The sequence below is a fragment of the Coregonus lavaretus genome (genome assembly GCF_964263955.1).
Source record: "Coregonus lavaretus genome assembly, chromosome: 12".
NCBI lineage: Eukaryota > Metazoa > Chordata > Actinopteri > Salmoniformes > Salmonidae > Coregonus > Coregonus lavaretus.
The window spans coordinates 20,722,205-20,750,172 of record NC_139999.1 but is presented as its reverse complement, the minus strand read 5'-3'; the positions used below and the strand labels follow the sequence as shown (position 1 = coordinate 20,750,172).

The following is a 27,968-nucleotide window of genomic DNA, read 5'->3' as shown; positions in this document are numbered from 1 at the left end:
CAAATATTAACAATGATTACTTTATTCTACATTATGTTAAACTGTCCAATGATTTTTGATGCCCGAAAATGGGGGGGACCATGTACAAAAGCTTCTATAATTCGTAAACGGTTCATCCGATATGTATGAAAATACCCTCAAATTAAAGCTGACAGTCTGCACTTCACCCTCATTGTCATTGTATCCTTTCAAACTCAAAGTGCTAGAGTACAGAACCAAAATAACAAAAGAATGGTCACTGTCCAGTGAATTATGGAGCTCACTGTATATATACACAGTGGGGAGAACAAGTATTTGATACACTGCCGATTTTGCAGGTTTTCCTACTTACAAAGCATGTAGAAGTCTGTAATTTTTATCATAGGTACACTTCAACTGTGAGTGACGGAATCTAAAACAAAAATCCAGAAAATCACATTGTATGATTTTTAAGTAATTAATTAGCATTTTATTGCATGACATAAGTATTTGATACATCAGAAAAGCAGAACTTAATATTTGGTACAGAAACCTTTGTTTGCAATTACAGAGATCATACGTCTCCTGTAGGTCTTGACCAGGTTTGCACACACTGCAGCAGGGATTTTGGCCCACTCCTCCATACAGACCTTCTCCAGAACCTTCAGGTTTCGGGGCTGTCGCTGGGCAATACGGACTTTCAGCTCCCTCCAAATATTTTCTATTGGGTTCAGGTCTGGAGACTGGCTAGGCCACTCCAGGACCTTGAGATGCTTCTTACGGAGCCACTCCTTAGTTGCCCTGGCTGTGTGTTTCGGGTCGTTGTCATGCTGGAAGACCCAGCCACGACCCATCTTCAATGCTCTTACTGAGGGAAGGAGGTTGTTGGCCAAGATCTCGCGATACATGGCCCCATCCATCCTCCCCTCAATACGGTGCAGTCGTCCTGTCCCCTTTGCAGAAAAGCATCCCCAAAGAATGATGTTTCCACCTCCATGCTTCACGGTTGGGATGGTGTTTTTGGGGTTGTACTCATCCTTCTTCTTCCTCCAAACACGGTGAGTGGAGTTTAGACCAAAAAGGCAAACTTCAGACGGGCCTGGACATGCGCTGGCTTGAGCAGGGGGACATTGCGTGCGCTGCAGGATTTTAATCCATGACGGCGTAGTGTGTTACTAATGGTTTTCTTTGAGACTGTGGTCCCAGCTCTTTTCAGGTCATTAACCAGGTCCTGCCGTGTAGTTCTGGGCTGATCCCTCACCTTCCTCATGATCATTGATGCCCCACGAGGTGAGATCTTGCATGGAGCCCCAGACCGAGGGTGATTGACCGTCATCTTGAACTTCTTCCATTTTCTAATAATTGCGCCAACAGTTGTTGCCTTCTCACCAAGCTGCTTGCCTATTGTCCTGTAGCCCATCCCAGCCTTGTGCAGGTCTACAATTTTATCCCTGATGTCCTTACACAGCTCTCTGGTCTTGGCCATTGTGGAGAGGTTGGAGTCTGTTTGATTGAATGTGTGGACAGGTGTCTTTTATACAGGTAACGAGTTCAAACAGGTGCAGTTAATATAGGTAATGAGTGGAGAACAGGAGGGCTTCTTAAAGAAAAACTAACAGGTCTGTGAGAGCCAGTATTCTTACTGGTTGGTAGGTGATCAAATACTTATGTCATGCAATAAAATGCAAATTAATTACTTAAAAATCATACAATGTGATTAGCTGGATTTTTGTTTTAGATTCCGTCTCTCACAGTTGAAGTGTACCTATGATAAAAATGACAGACCTCTACATGCTTTGTAAGTAGGAAAACCTGCAAAATTGGCAGTGTATCAAATACTTGTTCTCCCCACTGTGTGTGTGTATATATATATATATATATATATATATATATATATATATATATATATATATATATATATATATATATATATATATATATATATATTCAGAGCCATATCCCTGTAATGCTTAGAGAAGATCTTATGTCAAGTGTTATTGAAATGTTGTGGTTGCAGGTTCACTTGGCACATCTAAAGCCTTTTCTTTTGGGGTGTTGCTATTGGCCACCAAGTGCGAACAGTCAGTATCTAAATAATGTGTGTGCAATGCTTGACTTGATAGTGTATGTGATGTATACAGAGAGGTCTACTTTCCTGGAGACCTGAATATTGACTGGTTTTCATCAAGCTGTCCGCTCAAGAGGAAGCTTCTTAGCGTTACCAGTGCCTGTAATCTGGTTCAGGTTATTAATCAACCTACCAGGGAGTTTACAAACACTACAGGAATAAGATCATATTTTTACTTATACTGTAGAACTTTGTTCTAAAGCTGTATCCGTACCCATTGGATGCAGTGTTCACAATATAGTTGATATATCCAGGAAAGGCAAAGTTCCAATAGCTGGGCCTAAAATTGTGTATAAGAAATCATACAAAAGATTTTGCTCTGACTCTTATGTGGATGATGTTACAAATATTTGTTGGTCTGATGTGATTAATAAGGAGCATTTAGACGCTGCACTTATTGAATTTATGAAATTGCTTCTTCCAATTATTGATAAACATGCACCTGTTAAGAAACTGACTGTTAGAACTGTTAAGGCTCCATGGATTGATGAGGAATTGAAAAACTGTATGGTTGAAAGAGATGGGGTAAAAGGAGTGGCAGGTAGCTTAGTGGTTAAGAGCGTTGTGCCAGAAGGTCGCTGGTTCTAATCCCCGAGCCGACTAGGTGAAAAATCTGTTGATGTGCCCTTGAGCAAGGCACTTAACCCTAATTGCTCCTGTAAGTCGCTCTGGCTAAAATGTAATGTAATACGTAAATGTAAAATGTAAATGTAATACGTCTTGCTGCACATCTGACTGGCTGACTTACTGCAAATTGAGAAATTATGTGACTAAACTTAACAAAAAGAAGAGAAACTGTATTATGAAGCCAAGATCAATGACAAAGAATGATGGGAAAAAACTTGAGTACTTTAAAAGAAATTATGTGCAGAAAGACAAATTCAACTCCATCTTTCATCGAATCAGATGTCTTATTCATCACAAAACCATTTGATGTTGCCAATTATTTTAATGATTACTTCATTGGCAAAGTGGGCAAACTTAGGCAGGAAATGCCAACAAACAGTGAGCCATCGTATTCATGCATAAAAAAACTAATAATGAAAGAAAAGCATTGCAAGTTTGAATTTTGTAAAGTTCGTGTGGGAGAGGTGGATTTGTTTTTGTTATCGATCAATAAATGACAATCCTCCTTGCATTGACAACTTAGATGGAAAGCTACTGAGGATGGTAGCTGACTCTATAGCCACTCCTATCTGTCATATCATTAAATCTGAGCCTAGAGGAAAGTCTTTGTCCTCAGGCCTGGAGGGAAGCCAAAGTAATTCCGCTACCCAAGAGTGGTAAAGCGGCCTTTATTGTTTCTAACAGCAGACCTATAAACTTGCTGCCAGCTCTCAGCAAACTGTTGGAAAAAATGGTGTTTGACCAAATACAATGCTATTTCTCTGTAAACAAATTAACAACAGACTTTCAGCATGCTTATAGAGAAGGGCACTCAACATGTACTGCACTGACACAAATTACTGATGATTGGTTGAAAGAAATTGATAAGAAGAAGATTGTGGGAGCTGTACTGTTAGATGTCAGTGCAGCCTTTGATATTATTAACCATAACCTGTTGTTGAAAAAACGTATGTGTTATGGTTTTTCAACCTCTGCAATATCCTGGATTCTAACATGTGAAGCGTGGTGTACCGCAGGGCAGCTCTCTAGGCCCTCTACTATTTTCTATTTTTACCAATGACCTGCCACTGGCATTAAAACAAAGCATGTGTGTCCATGTATGCTGATGATTCAACCATATACGCATCAGCAACCACAGCTAATGAGGTCACTGAAACCCTTAAGAAAGAGTTGCAGTCGGTTTTGGAATGGGTGGCCAGTAAAAACTGGTCCTGAACATCTCTAAAACTAAGAGCATTGTATTTGGTACAAATCATTCCCTAAGTTCTAGTCCTCAGCTGAATCTAGTAATAAATGGTGTGGCTATTGAACTAGTTGGAGACTAAATTACTTGGCATTACATTAGATTGTAAACTGTCATGGTCAAAACATAGATTCAATGGTTGTAAAGATGGGGAGAGGTCTGTGTGATGCTCTGCTTTTTTGACACCACACTCCAAAAAGCAAGTTCTGCAGGCTCTAGTTTTGTCTAATTTTGATTATAGTCCAGTCTTGTGATCCACTGCTGCAAGGAAATACCTAGTTAAGCTGCAGCTGGCCCATCTTACTCTTCATTGTAATAAGAGGGCTGATATAAATACTATGCATGCCAGACTCTCTTGGCTAAGAGTTGAGGAGAGACTGACTGCATCACTTATTTTTATAAGAAACATGAATGTGTTGGAAATCCCAAATTGTTTGCATAGTCAACTTACACACAGCTCTGACACACACTTACGCCACCAGACATGCCACCAGGGGTCTTTTCATAGTCCCCAAATCCAGAACAAATTCAAGAAAGCGTACAGTATTATATAGCGCACATTATTGCATGGAACTCCGTTCCATCTCATATTGCTCAAATAAACAGCAAACCTGGTTTCAAAAAACAGATAAAGCAACACCTCGCAGCACAACGCCTCTCCCCTATTTGACATAGATCATTTGTGTCTATGTATTGATATGTAGGCTACGTGTGCCTTGAAAAAAAATGTATGTAGTTCTGTACTTGTCTATGTCATGTTTCCTGTTTTGTGTGGATCCCAGGAAGAGTAGCTGCTGCTTTTGCAACAGCTCATGGGGATCCTAATAAAATACCAAATACTTGCGCCACGCTTATCCTCAACACAGGGGCCCCACAGTGTGTGCTCAGCCCCCTCCTGTACTCCATGTTCACCCATGATTGCGTGGCTACGCACGTCTCCAACTCAATCATCAAGTTTGCTGACAACACAACAGTGGTAGGCCTGATTACCAACAACGATGAGAAAGCATACAGGGAGGAGCTGAGAGCCATGTCGGAGTGGTGCCAGGAAAATAACCTCTTCCTCAATGTCAACAAAACGAAGGAGCTGATCGTGGCCTACAGGAGACAGCAAAGAGAGCACACCCCCATCCACAAGGCCGCAGTGGAGAGGGTCAAAATCTTGAAGTTCCTCGGCGTGCACATCACTGACAACCTGAAATAGTCCCTTCACAATTGCACCGTCAGCAACCGCAGGGCTCTCCAGAGGGTGGTGCGGTCAGCGCAACGCATCACTGGGATCACACTGCCTGCCCTCCAGAACATCTACAGCACACAGTGTCACAGGAAGGCCAAGAAGATCAAGGACCTCAGCCACCCAAGCCACGGCCTGTTCATCCCGCTACCATCTAGAAGGCAGAGACAGTACAGGTGCATCAAAGCTGGGACAGAGACTGAGAAACAGCTTCCATCTCCAGGCCATCACTGTTAAACAGTCACCAGTACCGCACAGTACCCTGCCCTGAACCTTAGTCATTGTTCTAGCCAGCTACCAGCCGGTACTCTACCCTGCACCTTAGACTGAAGCCCTACAGTGCATTCACCAAGTTTAAAGGGAATGCTTGCCGTATCTATTGAATATAACGTAACTGCAGTATAAATAATGACTCATGTATTGAGCACTATTATGACATTGATGTTGTGTAAAACTAATGTTAGAAACCTATTGTGATCATGTTTGAAAGCATTTATCTGAACGTCCAATTGTTTAGCCTAGACTCAACTTAACTGCAGTAATGGTTCAGTCCAAGCTGGGTAGGGCTCCATGGACGTTTCAGCTGGGCATTTGAGCTCAGATGGTTGGTTGGTTAACGGCTTGTACTGAGGCTGTGGAGACTTTGTATACGTTTATTCTTTCTTTGTTCTAATTAATTACGCTTTCTTTTGTCATTCTCATATCCCGGGATCCTTAATGTTACATTTGTTATTATTTTAGTAACCCTTTTTGTTCTTAAATCGACCACCTCTTTTGTACTGGACCTATGGCATTGCGCTTACATCCTTCTCAAAGCACCGTCACCTTTAAAGGTTAATCCACTAGCCACAAACACATCCCTACTCAGTGGTGGTGCTACTGGGATCCCCACACCCACTTTACATATACAGTTGAAGTCAGAAGTTTACATACACTTAGGTTGGAGTCATTAAAACTTGTTTTTCAACCACTCCACAAATTTCTTGTTAACAAACTATAGTTTTGGCAAATCAGTTAGGGCATCTACTTTGTGCATGACAAAAGTAATTTTTCCAACAATTGTTTACAGACAGATTATTTCACTTATAATTCACTGTATCACAATTCCAGTGGGTCAGAAGTTTACATACACTAAGTTGACTGTGCTTTTAAACAGCTTGGAAAATGTCATGGCTTTAGAAGCTTCTGATAGGCTAATTGACATAATTTGAGTCAATTGGAGGTGTACCTGTGGATGTATGTCAAGGCCTACCTTCAAACTCAGTGCCTCTTTGCTTGACATCATGGGAAAAAAAATAATAATCAGCCAAGACCTCAGAAAAAAAATGGTAGACCCCCACAAGTCTGGTTCATCCTTGGGAGCAATTTCCAAATGCCTGAAAGTACCACGTTCATCTGTACAAACAATAGTACGCAAGTATAAACACCATGGGACCACGCAGCCGTCATACCGCTCAGGAAGGAGACGTGTTCTGTCTCCTAGAGATGAACGTACTTTGGTGCAAATAAATCCCAGAACAGCAGCAAAGGACCTTGTGAAGACGCTGGAGGAAACAGGTACAAAGGTATCTATATCCACAGTAAAACGAGTCCTATATCGACATAACCTGAAAGGCCGCTCAGCAAGGAAGAAGCCACTGCTCCAAAACCGCCATAAAAAAGCCAGACTACGGTTTGCAACTGCACATGGGGTCAAAGATCATACTTTTTGGAGAAATGTCCTCTGGTCTGATGAAACAAAAATAGAACCGTTTGGCCATAATGACCATCGTTATGTTTGGAGGAAAAAGGGGGACCTTGCAAGCTGAAGAACACCATCCCAACCGTGAAGCATGGGGGTGGCAGCATCATGCTGTGGGGGTGCTTTGCTGCAGGAGGGACTGGTGCACTTCACAAAATAGATGGCATCATGAGGAAGGTAAATTATGTGGATATATTGAAGCAACATCTCAAGACATCAGTCAGGAAGTTAAAACTTGGTCACAAATGGGTCTTCCAAATGGACAATGACCCCAAGCATACTTCCAAAGCAAAATGGCTTAAGGACAACAGTCAAGGTATTGGAGTGCCCATCACAAAGCCCTGTCCTCAATTCTATAGAAAGTTTGTGGACAGAACTGAAAAAGCGTGTGCGAGCAAAGCCTACAAACCTGACTCAGTTACACCAGCTTTGTCAGGAGGAATGGGCCAAAATTCTACCAACTTATTGTGGGAAGCTTGTGGAAGGCTACCCGAAACGTTTGACCTAAGTTAAGCAATTTAAAGGCAATGCTACCAAATACTAATTGAGTGTATGTAAACTTCTGACCCACTGGGAATGTGATGAAATAAATAAAAGCTGAAATAAATCATTCTCTCTACTATTATTCTGACATTTCACATTCTTAAAATAAAGTGGTGATCCTAACTGACCTAAGACAGAGAATCTTTACTAGTATTAAATGTCAGGAATTGTGAAAAACTGAGTTTAAATGTATTTGGCTAAGGTGTATGTAAACCTCTGACTTCAACTGTATATACTGTATTCTAGTCCTATGTAACTACTGCTGTACACACCTTTTCTATTAATATACTGTATTTACACACAATCTATATATACAGTGCCTTCGGAAAGTATTCAGACCCCTTGACTTTTTCCACATTTTGTTAGGTTACAGCCTTCTTCTAAAATTGAATAAATTGTTTTTTTCCCCTCATCAATCTACACACACAATAGCCCATAATGGCAAAGCAGAATAAGGTTTGTAGAAATGTTTGCTAATTTATAAAAAAGGAAAAAATGGAAATATCACATTTACATAAGTATTCAGACCCTTTACTCAGTACTTTGTTTAAGCACCTTTGGCAGCGATTACAGCCACAAGTCTTATTGGGTATGATGCTACAAGCTTGGCACACCTGTATTTGGGGAGTTTATCCCATTCTTCTCTGCAGAGCCTCTCAAGCTCTGTCAGGTTGGATGGGGAGTGTTGCTGCACAGCTATATTCAGGTCTCTCCAGAGATGTTCGATCGGGTTCAAGTCCGGGCTCTGGCTGACTCAAGGACTTTCAGAGCCTTGTCCAGAAGCCACTTCTGCGTTGTCTTGGCTGTGTGCTTAGGGTCGTTGTCCTTTTGGAAGGTTGAACCTTCGCACCAGTCTGAGGTCCTGAGCACTCTGGAGCAGGTTTTCATCAAGGATCTCTTTGTACTTTGCTCCGTTCATCTTTCCCTCGATCCTGACTAGTCTCCCAGTCCCTGCCACTGAAAAACATCCCCACAGCATGATGCTGCCACCACCATGCTTCACCGTAGGGATGGTGCCAGGTTTCCTCCAGACGTGACGCTTGGCATTCAGGCCAAAAAGTTCAATCTTGGTTTTATCAGACCAGATCATCTTGTTTCTTATGGTCTGAGTCCAAGCGGACTGTCATGTGCCTTTTACTGAGGAGTGGCTTCCGTCTGGCCATTCTACCATAAAGGCCTGATTGGTGGAGTGCTGCAAAGATGGTTGTCTTTCTGGATGGTTCTCCCATCTTCACAGAGGAACTCTAGAGCGCTGTAAGCGCGACCATCAGGTTTTTGGTCACCTCCCTGACCAAGGCCCTTCTCCCCCGATTGCTCAATTTGGCCGGGCAGCCAGCTCTAGGAAGAGTCTTGGTGGGTCCAAACTTCTTACATTTAAGAATGATGGAGGCCACTGTGTTCTTGACAACCTTCAATGCTGCCTAAATGTTTTGGTACCCTTCCCCAGATTGTGTCTCGACACAATCCTGTCTCGGAGCTCTACGGATAATTCCTTCGACCTCATGGCTTGGTTTTTGCTCTGACATGCACTGTCAACTGTGGGACCTTATATAGACAGGTGTGTGCCTTTCCAAATCATGTCCAATCAATTGAATTTACCACAGGTGGACTCCAATCAAGTTGTAGAAACATCTCAAGGATGATCAATGGAAACAGGATGGACCTTGTTCAATTTCAAGTCTCATAGCAAAGGGTCTGAATACTTATGTAAATAAGGTCTCTGTTTTTTCTATTAATATATTTACAAACCATTTCTAAAAACCTATTTTTCGCTTTCTCATTATGGGGCAGTGTGTGTAGATTGATGACTAAAGAAAATAATTCAATTTTAGAATTATGCTGTAATGTAATAAAATGTGGAAAAAGGGAATGGTCTGAATACTTTCCAAATGCACTGTATGTTTAAGTAGCATATTTAATTAAGTAGTCACTTGTTAGTCTATAATTATCTGTTGTAACTAAGTACTGATGTTCTTACCTTTGACCTGTTTAACTGCTAGTATCAAATGTCTGCCAGTGTTGAATGTTATGGTTAAAGTTTGATGCCAGACTGGATTCGAGGACACACTGATAATGTATCTGTGACACTGTGTGATTCTGTAGCAGCTGATGTTGTGACTTCCTACAAGCCTCTTGGGGTGGTGAGAAGGCCCGTTAAACATTTTCTTTGCTTCTGCTCTGGAGGTGTTCTCCCTGAATTATTGTAATAAACCAGATTGATTTTGATTGGCTTTCTCAACGACTACTCTCCTTTTTGTTCACCTGGAAATTCTTGTTACAACTGTAAAAGCAACCACTTTTGAATAGAACATGGTCTACAGAACGCTCTTCAATCAAATAGTGGGGAGACAACTCTTTGTTCCTCAGTGAGATAAGATGCTCACCTGTCCAGAACTTCGTCCAGGGTCTCATAGGAGTTCTCATAACACTCGATCCTCTTCTTGAAGTCCTCCATAGCCTCTTCTGTGTTGCAGTTGGTGTAGTCAGGGCTGCCCAGCTTCACTTGCTGAGCAGAGAAAGCGACAGGGGAGATTTAAGACTCATTGGCTCTCTCTCTAAAGAGTTAGCGACAGGAACTGTGGATGATCACTCACCACAATGTTCTCTGCAATGACTTCAGGGTCTTCACAAACAGACTCTACAAAGAACACCTAGGAGAAAAGGGAAGACAGTAAACCCCCAGAATAGACAAAACATCCAAGTCATTTAGATGGGTGGGGTGTTACAAAACCAATGTATGTGTAACCACAAGACTAAAAACAGACAGGGTTGGCTTACAATCAAAGGATTCACAACATGTAAGCTATATTTCATCTGCAAATGTTTATTGAAAACATACATTTGCCCAATAAGCGCTTGTTCCCTTTCAAATACATTGTTACAGTTGTTGGTTAGCTAGCTAACCTTAGCCATGTTAGCACAGATGTGACGAGTCAAAACAAGAGATGGTATCAAGAACAAAATACAACTAGCTGAAATAAGCCATCTACGATTCACCACACAGCAGCTTCTAGATATTGTCGCTAGCTAGGGCTGATAAATCGAATTCAGATCGAAATTGAGATATTGACAAGAGGCTGCGATTTACTCCTTTCTTTGACACTCCATTAATAGAACAAAAACTGCACTACGGTATCTCCAATGAGATGCGCTAGACCAGGGGTGTCAAACGTCCGGCCCGCGGGCCGGATCAGGCCCGCAAACGGGTTTAATCCGGCCCGCGAGATGATTTTGTAAAGTATAAAAATGAGCTGCAATTTTTCAATAAAATAAACTGCTGTTCCAATTGTGTCCACTGGATGGCGCAATAGCAATTGTGTTAAGCAAGCAAACTGTTTATACCGGGGCAGAGCAAATAGGTCAAGCAAGTGCAGCCAGTCCGGATGAGCTACTTTGTTTTGCCCGCGATATTTATTACGGCTTCTACTTTTAACATTATGTGCTTTGGCACCCTCATTGCCCCAATATGTCTCTGTCAAAAAAGAGAAAAGTGGACGCAGAGTGCAGAGTGTTCCAAGAAAAATTGTCATCCTTCTATTTATTCATGGAATTGAATGGGAAAGCTGTATGTTTGGTGTGTTCACCAGCATGTTGCAGTGCTGAAAGAATATAACCTTCGTCGCCACTATGTGAGTCTTCATGCCGACAAATATGACAACTTTCAAGGACAGCAGAGAAGAGAGAAGGTGAATGAACTGTTGGTGGGTCTGAAGAAACAGCAGTCTGTGTTTACTCACAGCCGAGACATCAGTGACGCTGCAGTGAAAGCTAGCTACCTCATTGCTAATGAAATCGCAGTGGCTTCAAAACCATTTAGTGAGGGTGAATTTGTAAAAACATGCATGATGAAGGCAGCAGAGATTGTGTGCCCTGAAAAGCACCAGGCTTTTGTAAATATCAGCCTGACAAGAAACACTGTTGCAGACAGGATTTCCGATCTTTCAGTGGATTTGGACAGCCAGTTGAAGCAAAAAGTAAAGTCATTTATTGCGTTTTCGGTTGCAATTGATGAAAGCACGGACATTACAGATGTTGCACAACTGGCCATTTTCATCCGCGGAGTTGATGACACATTGACCGTCACCGAGGAGTTCGTGGAGTTGGTGCCGATGACAGATACAACGACAGCAGCTGATATTTTCACTGCACTCGTCGGCGCGCTGGACAGGGTCGGAGTGGACTGGTCCCGCGCTGTCAGCCTGGCTACAGATGGTGCGCCCTCAATTATCGGGAAAAAAGCAGGCGTTGCGACAAAGTTCAGAGAGAAAGTGCAATCTGCAAATGGAGGACGTGATTTTTTGACTTTTCACTGTATTTTGCACCAGGAGGCTTTGTGTTGCAAGTCATTAAAGATGGATAACGTCATGAAGGTGGTCATCCAAACTGTTAATTTCATCCGATCCAGAAGCCTGAATCACCGTCAGTTTGACAGCCTTCTCAGAGAGAAAGATCACATCTATGGCCTGCCATACCACACTGAGGTAAGATGGTTAAGCCGAGGTGCTGTGCTGAGGCGTTTCTTTGATTTACGAGAAGAAATTGAACAGTTCATGGAAGAAAAGGGCAAACCAGTGTTAGAATTTAATTCCGCAGAATGGATGCAGGACCTTGCATTTATGGTGGATGTTACAGAGCACCTGAATAACTTGAACAAACAGCTGCAAGGGCGCAACAAAGTTGCCACGCAGTATTATGACAGCATACGTTCTTTCAAGTTGAAGCTGTCATTGTGGGAGACGCAACTCGCCGGTGGTGATGCAGCTCACTTCCCCTGTCTGAAAAATGTGTGCGCGACCCAACATGTGGCAGACATGAAGCGGTTCAAAGATAAAATAACGGGACTGTTAAGGGAGTTTGAGCAACGCTTTCAGATTTTTGGTGAACTGGAGAAAGACTTCAACGTTTTTTGTTCGCCATTCACCGTGAATCCCTCTGATCTGCCCGTCAGCATCCAACTTGAAATAATAGACTTGCAGTGTGACTCGGATTTGAAGGGCAAATTTGCCGCAGCTGTCTTGGACACATTTTATCAGAATCTCTTGCCAGGTTACCCCAACTTGACAGCCCTCGCTGCAAAACTGTTGTGCATGTTTGGAACCACATATCTTTGTGAGCAAGTTCTCTGTAATGAGCATAAATAAAACAAAGCTGCGCTCAAGGCTCACGCACAAGCACTTGAATCACATCCTGAAGTTGGCTGCCACTCAGGATGTGACGCCTGATATTGATGCGCTGGTGAAAGCTAAAAGATGCCAGGTATCAGGAGTCAAATAAACTATGCAACCCCACTTAAAGTGCTGCATGAGACACCCTGATATACTTCTGTGAATCACTGAGGCATTGTGTGTTTGTGTGTTGTTTGTCTTCAGAATTTCAAATAACTTGAGGTGTTTTATGATTAATAGTGATGTCGTGCTTTTGGACACACTGTCCTCAGGCTCCAGCTTTATGTTTATATGTTTTTATGTTGATGTGCTATTGTTTTTAATTGATTTTATTTTATTTGTATATTTAACCTATTCTTGACTCTGTGGTTCTTGCACTTGTTTGGGGAACAGGATTTCATTATTTGTATCTACATTTCTGCCTGAGAAATGACACCCTGATATAGTTCTGTGATCTGTGAAACAGTTATGTGAATCACTGAGGCATTGTGTGTTTGTGTGTTCTTTTTCTTTAGAATTTTCAAATAAACTTCAGGTGTTTTATGATTAATAGTGATGTTGTGCTTGTACTATTTTGGACACACTGTCCTTAGGCTCCAGCTTTATGTTTTATGTTGATAGTATTAAAACAAAAAAAACAATCTGAAGTTGTTGTTTTTAAATTATATATACACACCATGATTTTACCGGTCCGGCCCACTTGGGAATAGATTTTCCTCCATGTGGCCCCTGAGCTAAAATGAGTTTGACACCCCTGCGCTAGACTCTGTTTATTCACTCTCTACATGCACAGAGGATGCTGACCAATCACAAGCGGGCTCTCACCCTCTGCATGGCATACTCATGCTGGCCAATTCGCTTAGAGCGAGCAGTTACATGCTGGTGAAGAGAGAGTGTGTGTCGGAAACATAAGTGCTGCCAATGCCAACAAGAACGCCGATTTGGTGCCAAAGAAGGGCGCATCTTCAGTGATACAGCAGTATTTCGGCTACAGGCAATCCGGTGTCAACCAAATGCAAGTGTTGTGCAAGACGTACCTCAGATTATCTCCCCAGATTGCTTAGTGACCATTCTCCTCTGGTATTATCAATCTCCATTCCTACCAACGTAAACGGAGCATATACAGTGAGGGAAAAAAGTATTTGATCCCCTGCTGATTTTGTACGTTTGCCCACTGACAAAGAAATGATCAGTCTATAATTTTAATGGTAGGTTTATTTGAACAGTGAGAGACAGAATAACAACAACAAAATCCAGAAAAACACATGTCAAAAATGTTATAAATTGATTTGCGTTTTAATGAGCGAAATAAGTATTTGACCCCCTCTCAATCAGAAAGATTTCTGGCTCCCAGGTGTCTTTTATACAGGTAACGAGCTGAGATTAGGAGCACACTCTTAAAGGGAGTGCTCTTAATCTCAGCTTGTTACCTGTATAAAAGACACCTGTCCACAGAAGCAATCAATCAATCAGATTTCAAACTCTCCACCATGGCCAAGACCAAAGAGTCAGGGACAAGATTGTAGACCTACACAAGGCTGGAATGGGCTACAAGACCATCGCCAAGCAGCTTGGTGAGAAGGTGACAACAGTTGGTGTGATTATTCGCAAATGGAAGAAACACAAAAGAACTGTCAATCTCCCTCGGCCTGGGGCTCCATGCAAGATCTCACCTCGTGGAGTTGCAATGATCATGAGAACGGTGAGGAATCAGCCCAGAACTACACGGGAGGATCTTGTCAATGATCTCAAGGCAGCTGGGACCATAGTCACCAAGAAAACAACTGGTAACACACTACGCCGTGAAGGACTGAAATCCTGCAGCGCCCGCAAGGTCCCCCTGCTCAAGAAAGCACATATACAGTGGGGAGAACAAGTATTTGATACACTGCCGATTTTGCAGGTTTTCCTACTTACAAAGCATGTAGAGGTCTGTCATTTTTATCATAGGTACACTTCAACTGTGAGAGACGGAATCTAAAAATAAAATCCAGAAAATCACATTGTATGATTTTTAAGTAATTAATTTGAATTTTATTGCATGACATAAGTATTTGATCACCTACCAACCAGTAAGAATTCCGGCTCTCACAGACCTGTTAATTTTTCTTTAAGAAGCCCTCCTGTTCTCCACTCATTACCTGTATTAACTGCACCTGTTTGAACTTGTTACCTGTATAAAAGACACCTGTCCACACACTCAATCAAACAGACTCCAACCTCTCCACATTGGCCAAGACCAGAGAGCTGTGTAAGGACATCAGGGATAAAATTGTAGACCTGCACACGGCTGGGACGGGCTACAGGACAATAGGCAAGCAGCTTGGTGAGAAGGCAACAACTGTTGGCGCAATTATTAGAAAATGGAAGAAGTTCAAGATGACGGTCAATCACCCTCGGTCTGGGGCTCCATGCAAGATCTCACCTCGTGGGGCATCAATGATCATGATCAGCCCAGAACTACACGGCAGGACCTGGTCAATGACCTGAAGAGAGCTGGGACCACAGTCTCAAAGAAAACCATTAGTAACACACTACGCCGTCATGGATTAAAATCCTGCAGCGCACACAAGGTCCCCCTGCTCAAGCCAGCGCATGTCCAGGCCCGTCTGAAGTTTGCCAATGACCATCTGGATGATCCAGAGGAGGAATGGGAGAAGGTCATGTGGTGTGATGAGATACAAATATAGCTTTTTGGTCTAAACTCCACTCGCCGTGTTTGGAGGAAGAAGAAGGATGAGTACAACCCCAAGAACACCATCCGAACCGTGAAGCATGGAGGTGGAAACATCATTCTTTGGGGATGCTTTTCTGCAAAGGGGACAGGACGACTGCACCGTATTGAGGGGAAGATGGATGGGGCCATGTATCGCGAGATCTTGGCCAACAACCTCCTTCCCTCAGTAAGAGCATTGAAGATGGGTCGTGGCTGGGTCTTCCAGCATGACAATGACCCGAAACACACAGCCAGGGCAACTAAGGAGTGGCTCCGTAAGAAGCATCTCAAGGTCCTGGAGTGGCCTAGCCAGTCTCCAGACCTGAACCCAATAGAAAATCTTTGGAGGGAGCTGAAAGTCTGTATTGCCCAGCGACAGCCCCAAAACCTGAAGGATCTGGAGAAGGTCTGTATGGACCTCTACATGCTTTGTAAGTAGGAAAACCTGCAAAATCGGCAGTGTATCAAATACTTGTTCTCCCCACTGTACATGCCCGTCTGAAGTTTGCCAATGAACATCTGAATGATTTAGAGGAGAACTGGTTGAAAGTGTTGTGGTCAGATGAGACCAAAATGGAGCTCTTTGGCATCAACTCAACTCGCCGTGTTTGGAGGAGAAGGAATGCTGCCTATGACCCCAAGAACACCATCCCCACCGTCAAACATGGAGGTGGAAACATTATGCTTTGGGGGTGTTTTTCTGCTAAGGGGACAGGACAACTTCACCGCATCAAAGGGACGACGGACGGGGCCAAGTACCGTCAAATCTTGGGTGAGAACCTCCTTCCCTCAGCCAGGGCATTGAAAATGGGTCGTGGATGGGTATTCCAGCATGACAATGACCCAAAACACACGGCCAAGGAAACAAAGGAGTGGCTCAAGAAGAAGCACATTAAGGTCCTGGAGTGGCCTAGCCAGTCTCCAGACCTTAATCCCATAGAAAATCTGTGGAGGAAGCTGAAGGTTCGAGTTGCCAAACGTCAGCCTCGAAACCTTAATGACTTGGAGAAGATCTGCAAAGAGGAGTGGGACAAAATCCCTCCTGAGATGTGTGCAAACCTGGTGGCCAACTACAAGAAACGTCTGACCTCTGTGATTGCCAACAAGGGTTTTGCCACCAAGTACTAAGTCATGTTCTGCAGAGGGGTCAAATACTTATTTCCCTCATTAAAATGCAAATCAATTTATAACATTTTTGACATGCGTTTTTCTAGATTTTTTTGTTGTTATTCTGTCTCTCACTGTTCAAATAAACCTACCATTAAAATTATAGACTGATCATTTCTTTGTCAGTGGGCAAACGTACAAAATCAGCAGGGGATCAAATACTTTTTTCCCCTCACTGTAGTTGGGGACTAAATTCTACACTCTAGAAGCAACCGGAATTTTGTGCATTCATTAAAGAGCAGATCAATATTTTTACTTTGACAAACAAACCCTCCGCTCCTGCCAGTTTCATTCTTTGGGACGCATTGAAAGCCTATTTGAGGGGACAGACATTGCCTATACTAAAGGATTGAAGAGAAAACACGGTGCCAAACTGAATGTCCTTGAATCTGAAATCTCTGAGCTAGAGAAAACCTACCAAAGAGGCCAGACTAAAGACCTATACAGGCTTTTGGTAAACAAAAAACTGAAATATAATACTCTGAACACGTATCAAGCTGAGAGGGCCATCACCTAAATCAAAACAGCGTTACTATGAGCTTGGAGAGAAAGCACACAAAGTATTGGCATGGCAACTGAAAGCAGTGGAAAGTAAGAAGACAATTAATGCTATAGAAACTCTTACTAACGAGATATCTTTTGACCATACTGAAATTAATGATACTTGTAAGAAATATTACGAGGACCTCTACACTTCCCAATCAAGCAATGATCTATCAGAGATCGACTCTTTTCTCTCCTCTCTCAACCTCCCATGCCTGTCAGAGGAAGACAGAGAGCGCCTGAGTGAACAGTTCCCAGTCCCTGAATTATTGGAGGCCATTAAATCCTTACCTTCTAATAAATCTCCTGGGGAGGATGGCTTCCCTCCAGAGTTCTATAAAGAATTTAAGGAGCTGTTGGTACCCTACCCCATGGAGGTACTTAAAAAAGCCGGGGAGGACAACTGCTTTCCAGAGTCTTTCTATCAAGCGGTGATTACAGTAATTCACAAGAAAGGGAAAAACACGCTAAAATGCGCCTCCTATAGACCAATCTCTCTCCTTATACGGATCGTAAACTGGTCACCAAGATGCTATCTAAGAGACTGGAGTCATGTTGGTCAACCCAGATCAGACTGGCTTCATAATTAATAGATTGTCCTCCAATAATCTCAGAAGGTTCTTTGATATAATTCACCTTGCTAACAAAAACAAAATACCTAGTGTCGCAGTCTCCCTCAATGCCGAAAAGGCCTTTGATAGGGTCGAATGGCCATACCGCTTTCGCGTCTTGGAAAAGTTTGGTTTAGGCACAGTGTATGTAAATTTGATAAAGTCACTCTACAAATCTCCTAAAGCTAGGATTGCTACCAATTGGATTACTTCCTCCTCTTTCCCTCTCTATAGGGGGAATAGACAAGGTTGCCCAATTAGCCCCCACGTCTTCGCCGTCGCCATCGAACCGTTAGCTGAACGTGCCATGACAAACATGGCTTTGAGTTGGGCCCCCATACCCATAAGTTATCACTTTTTGTGGATGACCTTATCGTATTTCTAACGAACCCAGAACATTCTCTCTCTCACTTACAGAACCTATTACAGTATTATAGTTATTTCTCTGGATGTAAGGTCAATTTTGATAAAAGCGAAATCTTACCGTTGTCTGTCTTTGACCATCATACCATCAAGCAAAAGTTTCCTTTTAGATGGTCGCCTAAGGGCTTCACATATTTGGGCATAATGGTGGATGGTAACCTGAACAACCTCTATAAACTCAATCTGGCCAGCTTGTTGCAAAAGGTAGGGTGACCTGTGTAAATGGATGGACTTGCCTCACTATGCTTGGTAGAATTAATGTAGTTAAAATCAACGTCCTGCCCAGATTTCTATATTTGTTTCAATCTCTCCCCATCCCTGTGCCCGCAGCATTCTTTTCCTCTCTCGACAAGCTGACCAGACGGTTTATCTGGCACGGCAAAACCCCTAGGGTTAGCCTGGACAAACTGACCCTTGATTACGGTCAAGGGGGCTTAAACCTCCCCAATTTCAGAATGTATCACTGGGCTCAGAGGTTTGATAATGGTCCTTCTCCCTCATGGTTAAACATGGAAAAGTTTGAGGTACATGAGGACACTGGGGCAGAATTGTTTTACAAATGTGACATGAAATCTATAAAAACTATCACAGACAACCCTTTAATTATACATTCTGTCCTGGCATGGTGCAAACTGCATGAGCTGTTCAGACGAGAGGGATATCTTTCCCCTAAAATCCCTCTATGGAACAATAGATTGATCCCTGTTTTTCCAGAATAGTAACTTTAGCCCATGGTCTGATAAGGGTATCACTTTCTGGAACATTGTTATGATGAGGGAATTCTTATGTCCTTTGAACAGCTGAAACAGAAATACCACTTGTCTAACAAGGACTTCTTTAGTTAACTACAACATTTTATTAGGGTGAATCTCAAAGGCCAATGGAACCTACCTAAGATGTCACCTATTGAACAACTCTGCCATGCAGACCAACCACTGTTCAAGACCATTTCCTGTGTTTACAATGCTCTTATGTCAGGACCTGAGCTAGATAAACCTAGTCTTAGATGGGGAAAATATCTGGGTATTAATCTTGATGAGGGACTATGGAGTGACCTATGCAGGGATGGAGTTACTTCCACATTGAACTCCAGATACAGACTGATCCTGTTTAATTTCCTCCATAAGCTCTATATCACCCCATCTAGATTGCACAAGTTCAATCCTGATATCTCCTCCCTATGTTTTAGATGTGGCTCAGATGAAGGAACATTCCTCCATTCCCCTTGGCAGTGTTCAAAACTACACCGTTTCTGGCATATCCTCAATTCATGGGGCTGCATTCCCTTTAGACCCGGAGGTCTGTCTACTGGGTAACTTTACTAAGTCCAATCTTAGGCAAAGTCATACTATAAAGCTAAGAGAAATATTGCTAGCGATTTCCAAGAAATGTATTGCCTTGAAATGGAAATCGGATTCCCCCTGCCAGTTGCAATGTGGATATCAGAAGTTTATATTTGTATCCCACTGGAGATAATTACTTACTGCTTGAGGAATAAATTGGAGACATTTTACAGAATGTGGCAACCTTTTATTGATTATATGGAGAATCTCCCCTCACATCGATTGCATCTCTATATAATCCTCTCATAATGTTTCACACGTAATGTATAATATGTAGCCTACGGCAGGTGACCATATGATCCAAGGTCTCATTCTTTTTTAAATATATTTGTTGATATTTTTTTATTGCATTTACATTCTTGTCTATTGTCTTGTAAGGTTATTGTCACTGTTATATTGTTGTCTCATTTTTGTCTTGAATGTTCTTAAACTGGAAAATGCTAAAATAAAATACCTCAGAGTTGTGGTAACAAGAAGAGGCAACACTACAAATGTATTCCATAATTTGAATTTAAAAAACATCCCACAGACCCATAGAAATCACAGAGGCAATCACCTATCACAAAGACACGGTTCCTATTTACACAGTCAGCAAAGACTACTTCAAGAAGATGATAAACAAGCTGGTCAGGAGATACAGTCCATCTCGCACATATATTTCTCCCAAGTCGCCATCCCAACACTGTATAACAAACTTAAGGGAGAAGTTGAAACATTGAATGTTGCGTTGAATGACTGGACCAGACTCCAATGTTTTGGACACAGGCTGCACCTTGTAATAATAGGTAGGCTACGTGTTACATGTTTTTAAGGCATGGACTTAGCATTTCATTTATAATAATGATTGAGCCTACTTATACATAATTACACAATCATAAGCCTCCTATTCTATCTGCAGCCTATGGCTGCCTGAATAAATAATGAACTTAGTTTAAGAACACATAGGTCTAATGGTAAAATAGGAACTAATGTTATTCATGAATGAATGAATAAGTGCTGCGCTTATAGCACATTTTATATTTGATGATCATGTTAAAAATGTTTGTTAATATGTAGGTGTAATAATCCTATATATTATTATATGTAACCTATAACAATGTTGGAAAATATTTTCCATTTGGTTTTGTATTCAGTTAGCTGCAGTACGTATACATTCATTTGATCTCATTTTATAAGTGATGTTCTATACCCTGACAGTTGTTTTAACCATGTCTGATGGAATTACCAAGTTTTCACCCAAGTGTTGAAAATTGCAATTCATAATTGCAATTCCAATATCTGGCCCCCCAAAAAAATAAAATGCTATTAGATATTTTACCCAAATCGTGCAGCCATAACGCTAGCTATCTGACCGATCAGTGACAACACCCAGCCTTTTACCTCAGAGTTGTGCACTCATTTTTGTCATGACGTTGTCAACACAGTCTATACACAAGCACAATTACCACCATCACCACTGAAGAAGCCAACATTACCTTGAAGCCATTCTGCTCAGCAAATGCGGTGATGGTCCCTCTCCTCGCTCTAGTGGTGTTAGTGGCATCAAACACCTGGAGAAAGAACAGAACAGACCATCACTCACAGTTCACACATAGACTGACAGAACCACTGCACTGTAATCCATATACAAATACACAATGGGATATCACAGCATTTCATGATGGGATAATCCCATCCCAATGTTAAAGGGCAACTCCACCACTTTTCAACCTCATTTTCATTATTTACATCACAATACCAGTGTCAACATGTGTGAAAAACATGCATTTCTATCACAGATCATAGAAACACACCATTTCCACATATGTAGACACTGGTATGGTGCTGGAAATAATGAATACGAGGTTGAAAAGTGGCAGAATTGACCTTTAATGTGCACATAATCCGGCCACATTGGAGATTTTCAATTATGATATTTGGCTTTAAAGTGATTGTACACACCGCAACTTGGCCTCCTTCGTCAGCGAGGTACTGTCTGACATCATTCAGTGCTGCTGATGCACACTGCCTGCAAGGGACAGTGGGAAAACTGAGTCAGAGGCAGCAATGACAAGACTACAAGAGCAACTGGTGGGTTAGTAGAGACAAAGAAATGTAGTTTGCTTAAACACAGACACTGGTTAAAAACAGGTAGTAATATCATATAATATCATGATATTGATAGGCAATTTGGGGGATTCAAGGTCAAGTGGATCTGCTCAGTGTTTTCACTTGTTCACAGCAGAGGATCAAAGCACTGTAAATGTTTCTTACTGTCTGATCTTCAGGCCCTCCTCGTTGTCTGGGCGGAAGAACTCAAAGGACTTGTAGATCTTCACACACTCACGCCGGTACTGTCCAACATTGAACTCTAAATGGGGGAAAGAAAGAGTTGCATGCTTTACTTTTCTATATACTATTACTGACTGTTCGGGGGCATTCTTGCGAGTTTCAGTGTGTGTGAGTGGATAGCCGAAATGTAATTTCAGGTATAAGGGCTGAGAGTTGGTACCTCTGGTGGGAACGCCGATCCAGTTGAGATAGCGGGTGAGCTTCTTGGAGATGTAGGTCTTCCCTCTGGCTGGGAGGCCCACCGTCACTATCAGGGTGGGGCAGTTGGTCATACATACTGCACATGGAAAAGAGTAGAGGGGAAGAGGGAGAGATGGGTTAAATTATTCTACTATATTTTGACAGAGACTGACATTGAAATATAAACGAACACAGTGCAGGCTATAGCAGTGAAGGGCTCTGATGACAATTTTTTTTATTAAAATTGTCCTAAATGACCCTTTGGAGTTAATTCCCAAGTGAACTTCAATCCCTCATCTGACCTGCCCTCTGTAACTCACACTAACTATTGAGCCAAGTGAAAGAGAGCAGTTTGCAAAGATGGCAGCATTGTGTTGAAATCGAATAAGGACAACATATTCCCCCAATCACTGTGACGCCCAATGTTTTCTAACATGAAGAAATAAAACCATATCACAAAGTATTAGAAATGTTGTCAATAAGGAGTAGAGGTCCCAAATGTCACAAGTGCCACCATGGCATGCTATTGTGAAATGACTGTCAGTACAAGCCAAGGCATCTGTAGACTTGTAACCTATTTTCCACACATTGGTTCGGTCTGTACAGAGGACTGGGGGAGAGAGGAGCCAGTGTCTTGGCTTGATATCATATCCCTTTGGTGAAAAAGATACTCCAGCGGTGTTAATACAACAAGTCAATGCCAGGAACAAATGTCAAAGTTGCCTATATGTTTGTGAGTTTCAAACAAAAAAGCCTGTGCAGCAAGCCAGCAACTGATCAGGTTATGTATTGCAAACCATGGTGATATTCTATGACTGACCAAGACAGTAAAACCTGAAGTAGTCGTAGAGATCTCTCCTGAGAGAAATGTAGAATGCAAAATACTATTGTTATAGCAGCTTATTATGACCAGGAATGTAGACTATGGTGTGGCTGGTCTACCCACAGAACAAATCATACTAATACAAATATTACCGAACAGGGTAATACAGGGTTAGAGAAGCAGATCCACAAAATAAAATAAAATGTATTGGTCACATACACGTGTTTAGCAGATGTTATTGCGGGTGTAGCGAAATGCTTGTGTTTCTAGTTCCAACAGTGCAGAAATATCTAACAATTTAATATGCCATTTAATTTTAATATTTAATTTAATTTCACAACATATACCCAATACACACAAATCTAAGTAAAGCAATGGAATTAAGAATATATAAATATATGGACGAGCAATGTCAAAGCGGCAGAGACTAAGATAGAATAGAATAGTATAGAACATATACGATGAGTAATGCAAGATATGTAAACATTATTAATTTCTAAAGAGTCCAGTGCCAGGAGTCAGGACTACAATTCATGTTTACCAACAAGTTTGGAATGATAAATGATGGGGCAGATGATTTAGGACAATGCCATCATGGATTACCATCTACTGGCCTTTTGTGAACAGTCAGTGCTGGGAGAACAGACAATAGATACTTCAATGAGCAGCGTGTCCTGAAAGTGACTTAGTTTGCCACTAATGCTCAACCGCTTGGATTGTTGTTATGGCATCTGCTTCTTTCACAAGTCAGGAGAAACGATACAATGAGATAAACACTGAGAAGCAAAGAACGTTGCTCTGGACTGGAGAGGGGCCAGTCCAATGACTGTATGAAGAGCCAGTCAGAGGGGCAGTCAGAACTGACAGTCATCAGATAACAGGCAGCCAGGATCATCAATAATCGATTGCCAAGATGACTAATGTTCTTTCTCTGGCTGACGATTACGCCGTTGATACATTTACATTTTCTCAAAAAAATTTTTAACGAAAGTTGATTACGTTACGACACAATAGATGGATAAGAACCTGGCTTGACGCTTGGCTGCACGTTTGTAATGTTAACTAGTAAGAGATACACGTAACGTTAGCTAAATATGAATAAAATGCATTTTCACCACATAAACAACGTCCATTAAAAGTAGTATTCGTGCGTGTGCAACAACCCGCTTGCTGTCTAGTCACGTCGATAACGTTATATACGCACCCTTTCTCTGAGATATGTGTTTCTCGGGAAGGCCATTTTTACACGGCAATGGCATCCAGATTTTCTTAAGCGGGTTTTGAGTGAGTTCACGCGGCGTTGCAGAGTTCGATGGTCGTTCTTCCATTCCAACTTCCATTGTGGACATAGTGGTGGCTTCGACTACTGTGGCGCGGAGCCTTTTGTTCTGTCTTTCAGGTGATTGGTCTCGCATCAGTGTTGTTCTGATGAGGTCTGGTGGTGTCGTGGTGAAACCACAGAAGGATGTGCCTACCATAATTTCGCGAAAATACGCGCACTTTTGCTCAGAAACAATGAAGTCACGCTGTTGCTGTTTTTTTTTTGTATTAATATTTTTTAGGGGGTAAATCAGCTTTAATATTGCAGATAGATTGTAACTTCCATCAATGTAATTGTCTGCATCACTTCCAATCCCCCATATGTTTTTTTTCTCGCAAATATATATATAAATATATATATATATATATACATACATACACACACATACATACACATACATACATATAAATACATATACATACATATATATATATACACATTTCCTTGAAAAAAAAATATATATTTCCCTTTATTACTTTCCAACCCCATCACCCCTCCCCTAATTGGAGTAAACTAGTGAACAACAACGCTATAGGCCTCTTCTTCCAGTTTATACATACTATATACATTTTATGGACACAGTCAATTTTACAATAATTCTATTTAGTTTGTTTTTACTTCCTCGCGCTGTTGCTGTTGCTGTTAATGCAATTACAATTTCCCTCAAATGTCATACTTCCAAGTGTATATTGGGCTTAATTGCCTACTAAACGACGTCATTATTCCCTTATACATCTGTAGTATCAAGCTCTCTACAAGCACCGACAATGTATCAATTCGGAGAAACTAATACGTTGTATTCTGTTTACCGTAGTAACTACACAATGCACCCTCGAATATCGAGTATTCAAGATCAAATCACTTTTTTTTTGTCTCATGCACCGAATACAAAAGCTGTAGACTTTACCCCATTCGTTGCTGCTTTTAATGTAGCAGCTACTCTTCCTGGGGTCCCTGGGGGTCAACATAAAACTTACAAATACATAATGTAAATGTAAATACCTGACAAAGTACAGAACAGTAATAGACAAGAACAACATAATATATTACTTTAAATTCAAAATAAAATAAGTTATATATAGGAAAAACACCAAGAGACAACAAAAATACTATTTACACACTATTCATATATCCATATTAATATTATTATATACAGTACAGTTAAATTAGATCTTTAGAAAGAGGAGAGGCTACAATGTTTTTTTATCTGTTTTTTTAAAGCTAAACTTGCTTTTTGCCTGAGTAACCTTCTGTGAGCTTTTGTGGCCTACCACTTCGTGGCTGAGCCGTTGCTGCTCCTAGACGTTTCCACTTCACAATAACAGCACTTACAGTTGACCGAGGCAGCTCTAGCAGGGCATAAATTTGACGAACTGACTTGTTGGAAAGGTGGCATCCTATGACGGTACCACGTTGAAAGTCACTGAGCTTTTCAGTAAGGCCATTCTACTGCCAATGTTTGTCTGTGGAGATTGCATGGCGGTGTGCTCGATTTTATACACCTGTCAGCAACGGGTGTGGCTGAAATAGTTGAATCCACTAATTTCAAGGGGTGTCCAGATACTATTGTATATATAGTGTAAATAACTTTAGGCCCTGCCTTTGGTACTTTGGCTTTCCGTGTTATGGTCACTACAGCCAATGGGAACCGATATTGCTTTGGAGCAAAGCTCTGCAGCATTGGTGAAGATATGATCAATACAAGTGGATGTCACAGATCCAACACTATTGGTATACACTCTAGTTGGTTGAGTGATAACCTGGGTCATGTTGGCATTAGTCATAGTAAGAAGCTTCCTCTTGAGAGGACAACTAGATGATAACCAGTCAATGTTCAGGTCACCAAGAAAATACATTTCTCTGTTAGCATCAGAGACCTTATCTAAAATCACACACATATTCTCCAGATACTGAGAGTTTGCACTTGGTGGGCTATAGCAGCACCCTAAAAGAAGAGGCTACAGATGAGGCAGGAGAACCTGCAACCACACCACTTCTACTGTATGTGCCATGAGATCCTCTCTGAGCTTTACAGGAATATGGCTCTGAAAATACAGTATACAGCAACACCTCCCACGTAGACATTCCTGTCTTTTCTATAGATGTTATATCCTTGTATTCCTACTGCTATATAATCAAAGGTGCTGTCTAAGTGTTTCTCAGAAATGGCTAATATATTAAAATTATCTAAGATTAGAAACTACTATTCTCATGAACTTTGTTTCTGAGGCTACATATATTTATATGAGCTAACCCTTTCCTATGTAGCTTATATAAAACTGAACTTATAATGATAATAGGTTGTATTTCTATTAATTATATTTCTGATAATAAAAAACAATAGATTTTTGAGCAGATTATGTTCAGCAGATGCCTTACCTGGTTTAGCTTGGTGGCAGCAGGGTGCTCTATTCTTCTAGCCACTTCTGCATAGCTATTTTGCTGGACTGTTGGTCTCTTCTGATTGGGGTGTTGTCTGGCTGCTCTGGATGGGGCCCGATGGTGCAGGGTAGAGCAGGCCTCTCTGGATGTGGCCTGGTGGTGTAGGTTAGAGCTGGCCTCTGGATGTGGCCTGGTGGTGTAGGGTAATGCTGGACTCTCTGGAAGGGGCCCGGTGGTGTAGGATGGAGCTGACCTCTCTGGAAGTGAACCTATGGTGTAGGGTGGAGCTGGCCTCTCTGGAAGGGGCCCGATGGTGCAGGGTGGTGTTGGCCGCTCTGGATGTGACCCAATGGTGTAGAGTAGAGCTGGCCTCTCTGGATGTGGCCCGGTGGTGTAAGGTGGTGCTGGACTCTCTGGGTGGGGGCTGGTCGTCGTGATCTTGGAGGATGTTAGGCAGAGTTCCTCTTATTTGGGTTTTTGCTTTGTCCCAGAGGAGTTTCTTTCAGTTTCCTAGCAAACGCCTTGACACCCTGCTTGTTCAAGTGCACTAGGTCATAGATCACCTGGTGGTGAATATCACAGTGGTTTGCTAGGTAAACATTGTCCAAGAGAGCACAACCTCTAGACAGCTCATTGTTTTTGCTTTGAATAATGTGGAAGGGCACAGCTCCACGTGGCAACAGGGTTGACATAGTGATTTTGGTGTTAGGAAATCTCTTTGCAGCTCTGGCTGCCACATGTCCTCTCATTGCCATAAAATCATTAGTACCTGTGTGAATTATAATATGTTTGGCCCCATTTAGTTTGTTGCTTGACAGACTTTTCAAGGCACTTGCTGTTGTTGGGCACCATAGCTTTCTAAATGACATGCCAGGGAATAGCAGTTTCTGTCTGAGAAATGTCCCATTGGAGTCACATAAAAAATTAAGACCATAGGGTGCTCCGCTGCTGTTGTGGGCTGTGGTGTCTGGAATTATTTTCTTTGGATGGAGTGGGGTGGGGAACACAGATGGGATTTCATTGTCTTCCTCACTCCTGAGGGTCCCAGCATGGCTCCACTGGTGCTGGTGCTCTGGGGCTGGGATGTGAAGATCTTGGGGAGGTCGGGTCAGACCTGGTTACGGACCTCTTGTGCTGTGTGTGTTCCAGAGGTTCAATATGTGGTACTGCCGATGAGGGGATGTGAGGGTGTAGTAGTGAGGGTTGTGGTAGGCTCCAGTTGTTCTCTTAGAGTGTGGATGGTGGTGTCTCTGTGTTGTAGCAATTATATGACTGCTGACAACTCCCTTTGTAGCTCCTCCCTGATGTCAGCTATCTCTCTCCTCATGATGCTCTCGACCGTTGCCAGTTTCTCTCTCAGCTCCTCCTTATCCTGCCTCAGAACTGTCATCTCACCACAAAGCTCATTCACCTCTACCTCCAGTAGGGAGATACTCCCAAAGGCCTGGGACAGCTGGGATAGGTTGTCACTCTCCATGTCTGCAAGGGT

General features: G+C 42.0%; 1 protein-coding gene across 4 annotated transcripts in view; it reads right to left on the bottom strand.

Moving 5' to 3' along the window:
• The window catches only part of pfkfb4a (6-phosphofructo-2-kinase/fructose-2,6-biphosphatase 4a), a gene marked incomplete at its 5' end in the record, with an annotated part of 63,383 nt that overhangs the window by 24,322 nt on the left and 11,093 nt on the right, over positions 1-27,968 (bottom strand). For 2 of the 4 annotated variants that reach the window (XM_084173584.1, XM_084173583.1), the window contains 6 exons: positions 9,859-9,980; positions 10,069-10,125; positions 20,918-20,992; positions 21,384-21,450; positions 21,696-21,792; positions 21,934-22,050. In XM_084173584.1, coding sequence (XP_084029710.1) covers positions 9,859-9,980; positions 10,069-10,125; positions 20,918-20,992; positions 21,384-21,450; positions 21,696-21,792; positions 21,934-22,050 — 535 coding nt within the window. Of the gene's footprint in view, positions 1-9,858; positions 9,981-10,068; positions 10,126-20,917; positions 20,993-21,383; positions 21,451-21,695; positions 21,793-21,933; positions 22,051-23,980; positions 24,255-27,968 lie in introns of those variants that run through there. The other 2 variants (XM_084173581.1, XM_084173582.1) reach the window with 2 other exon arrangements.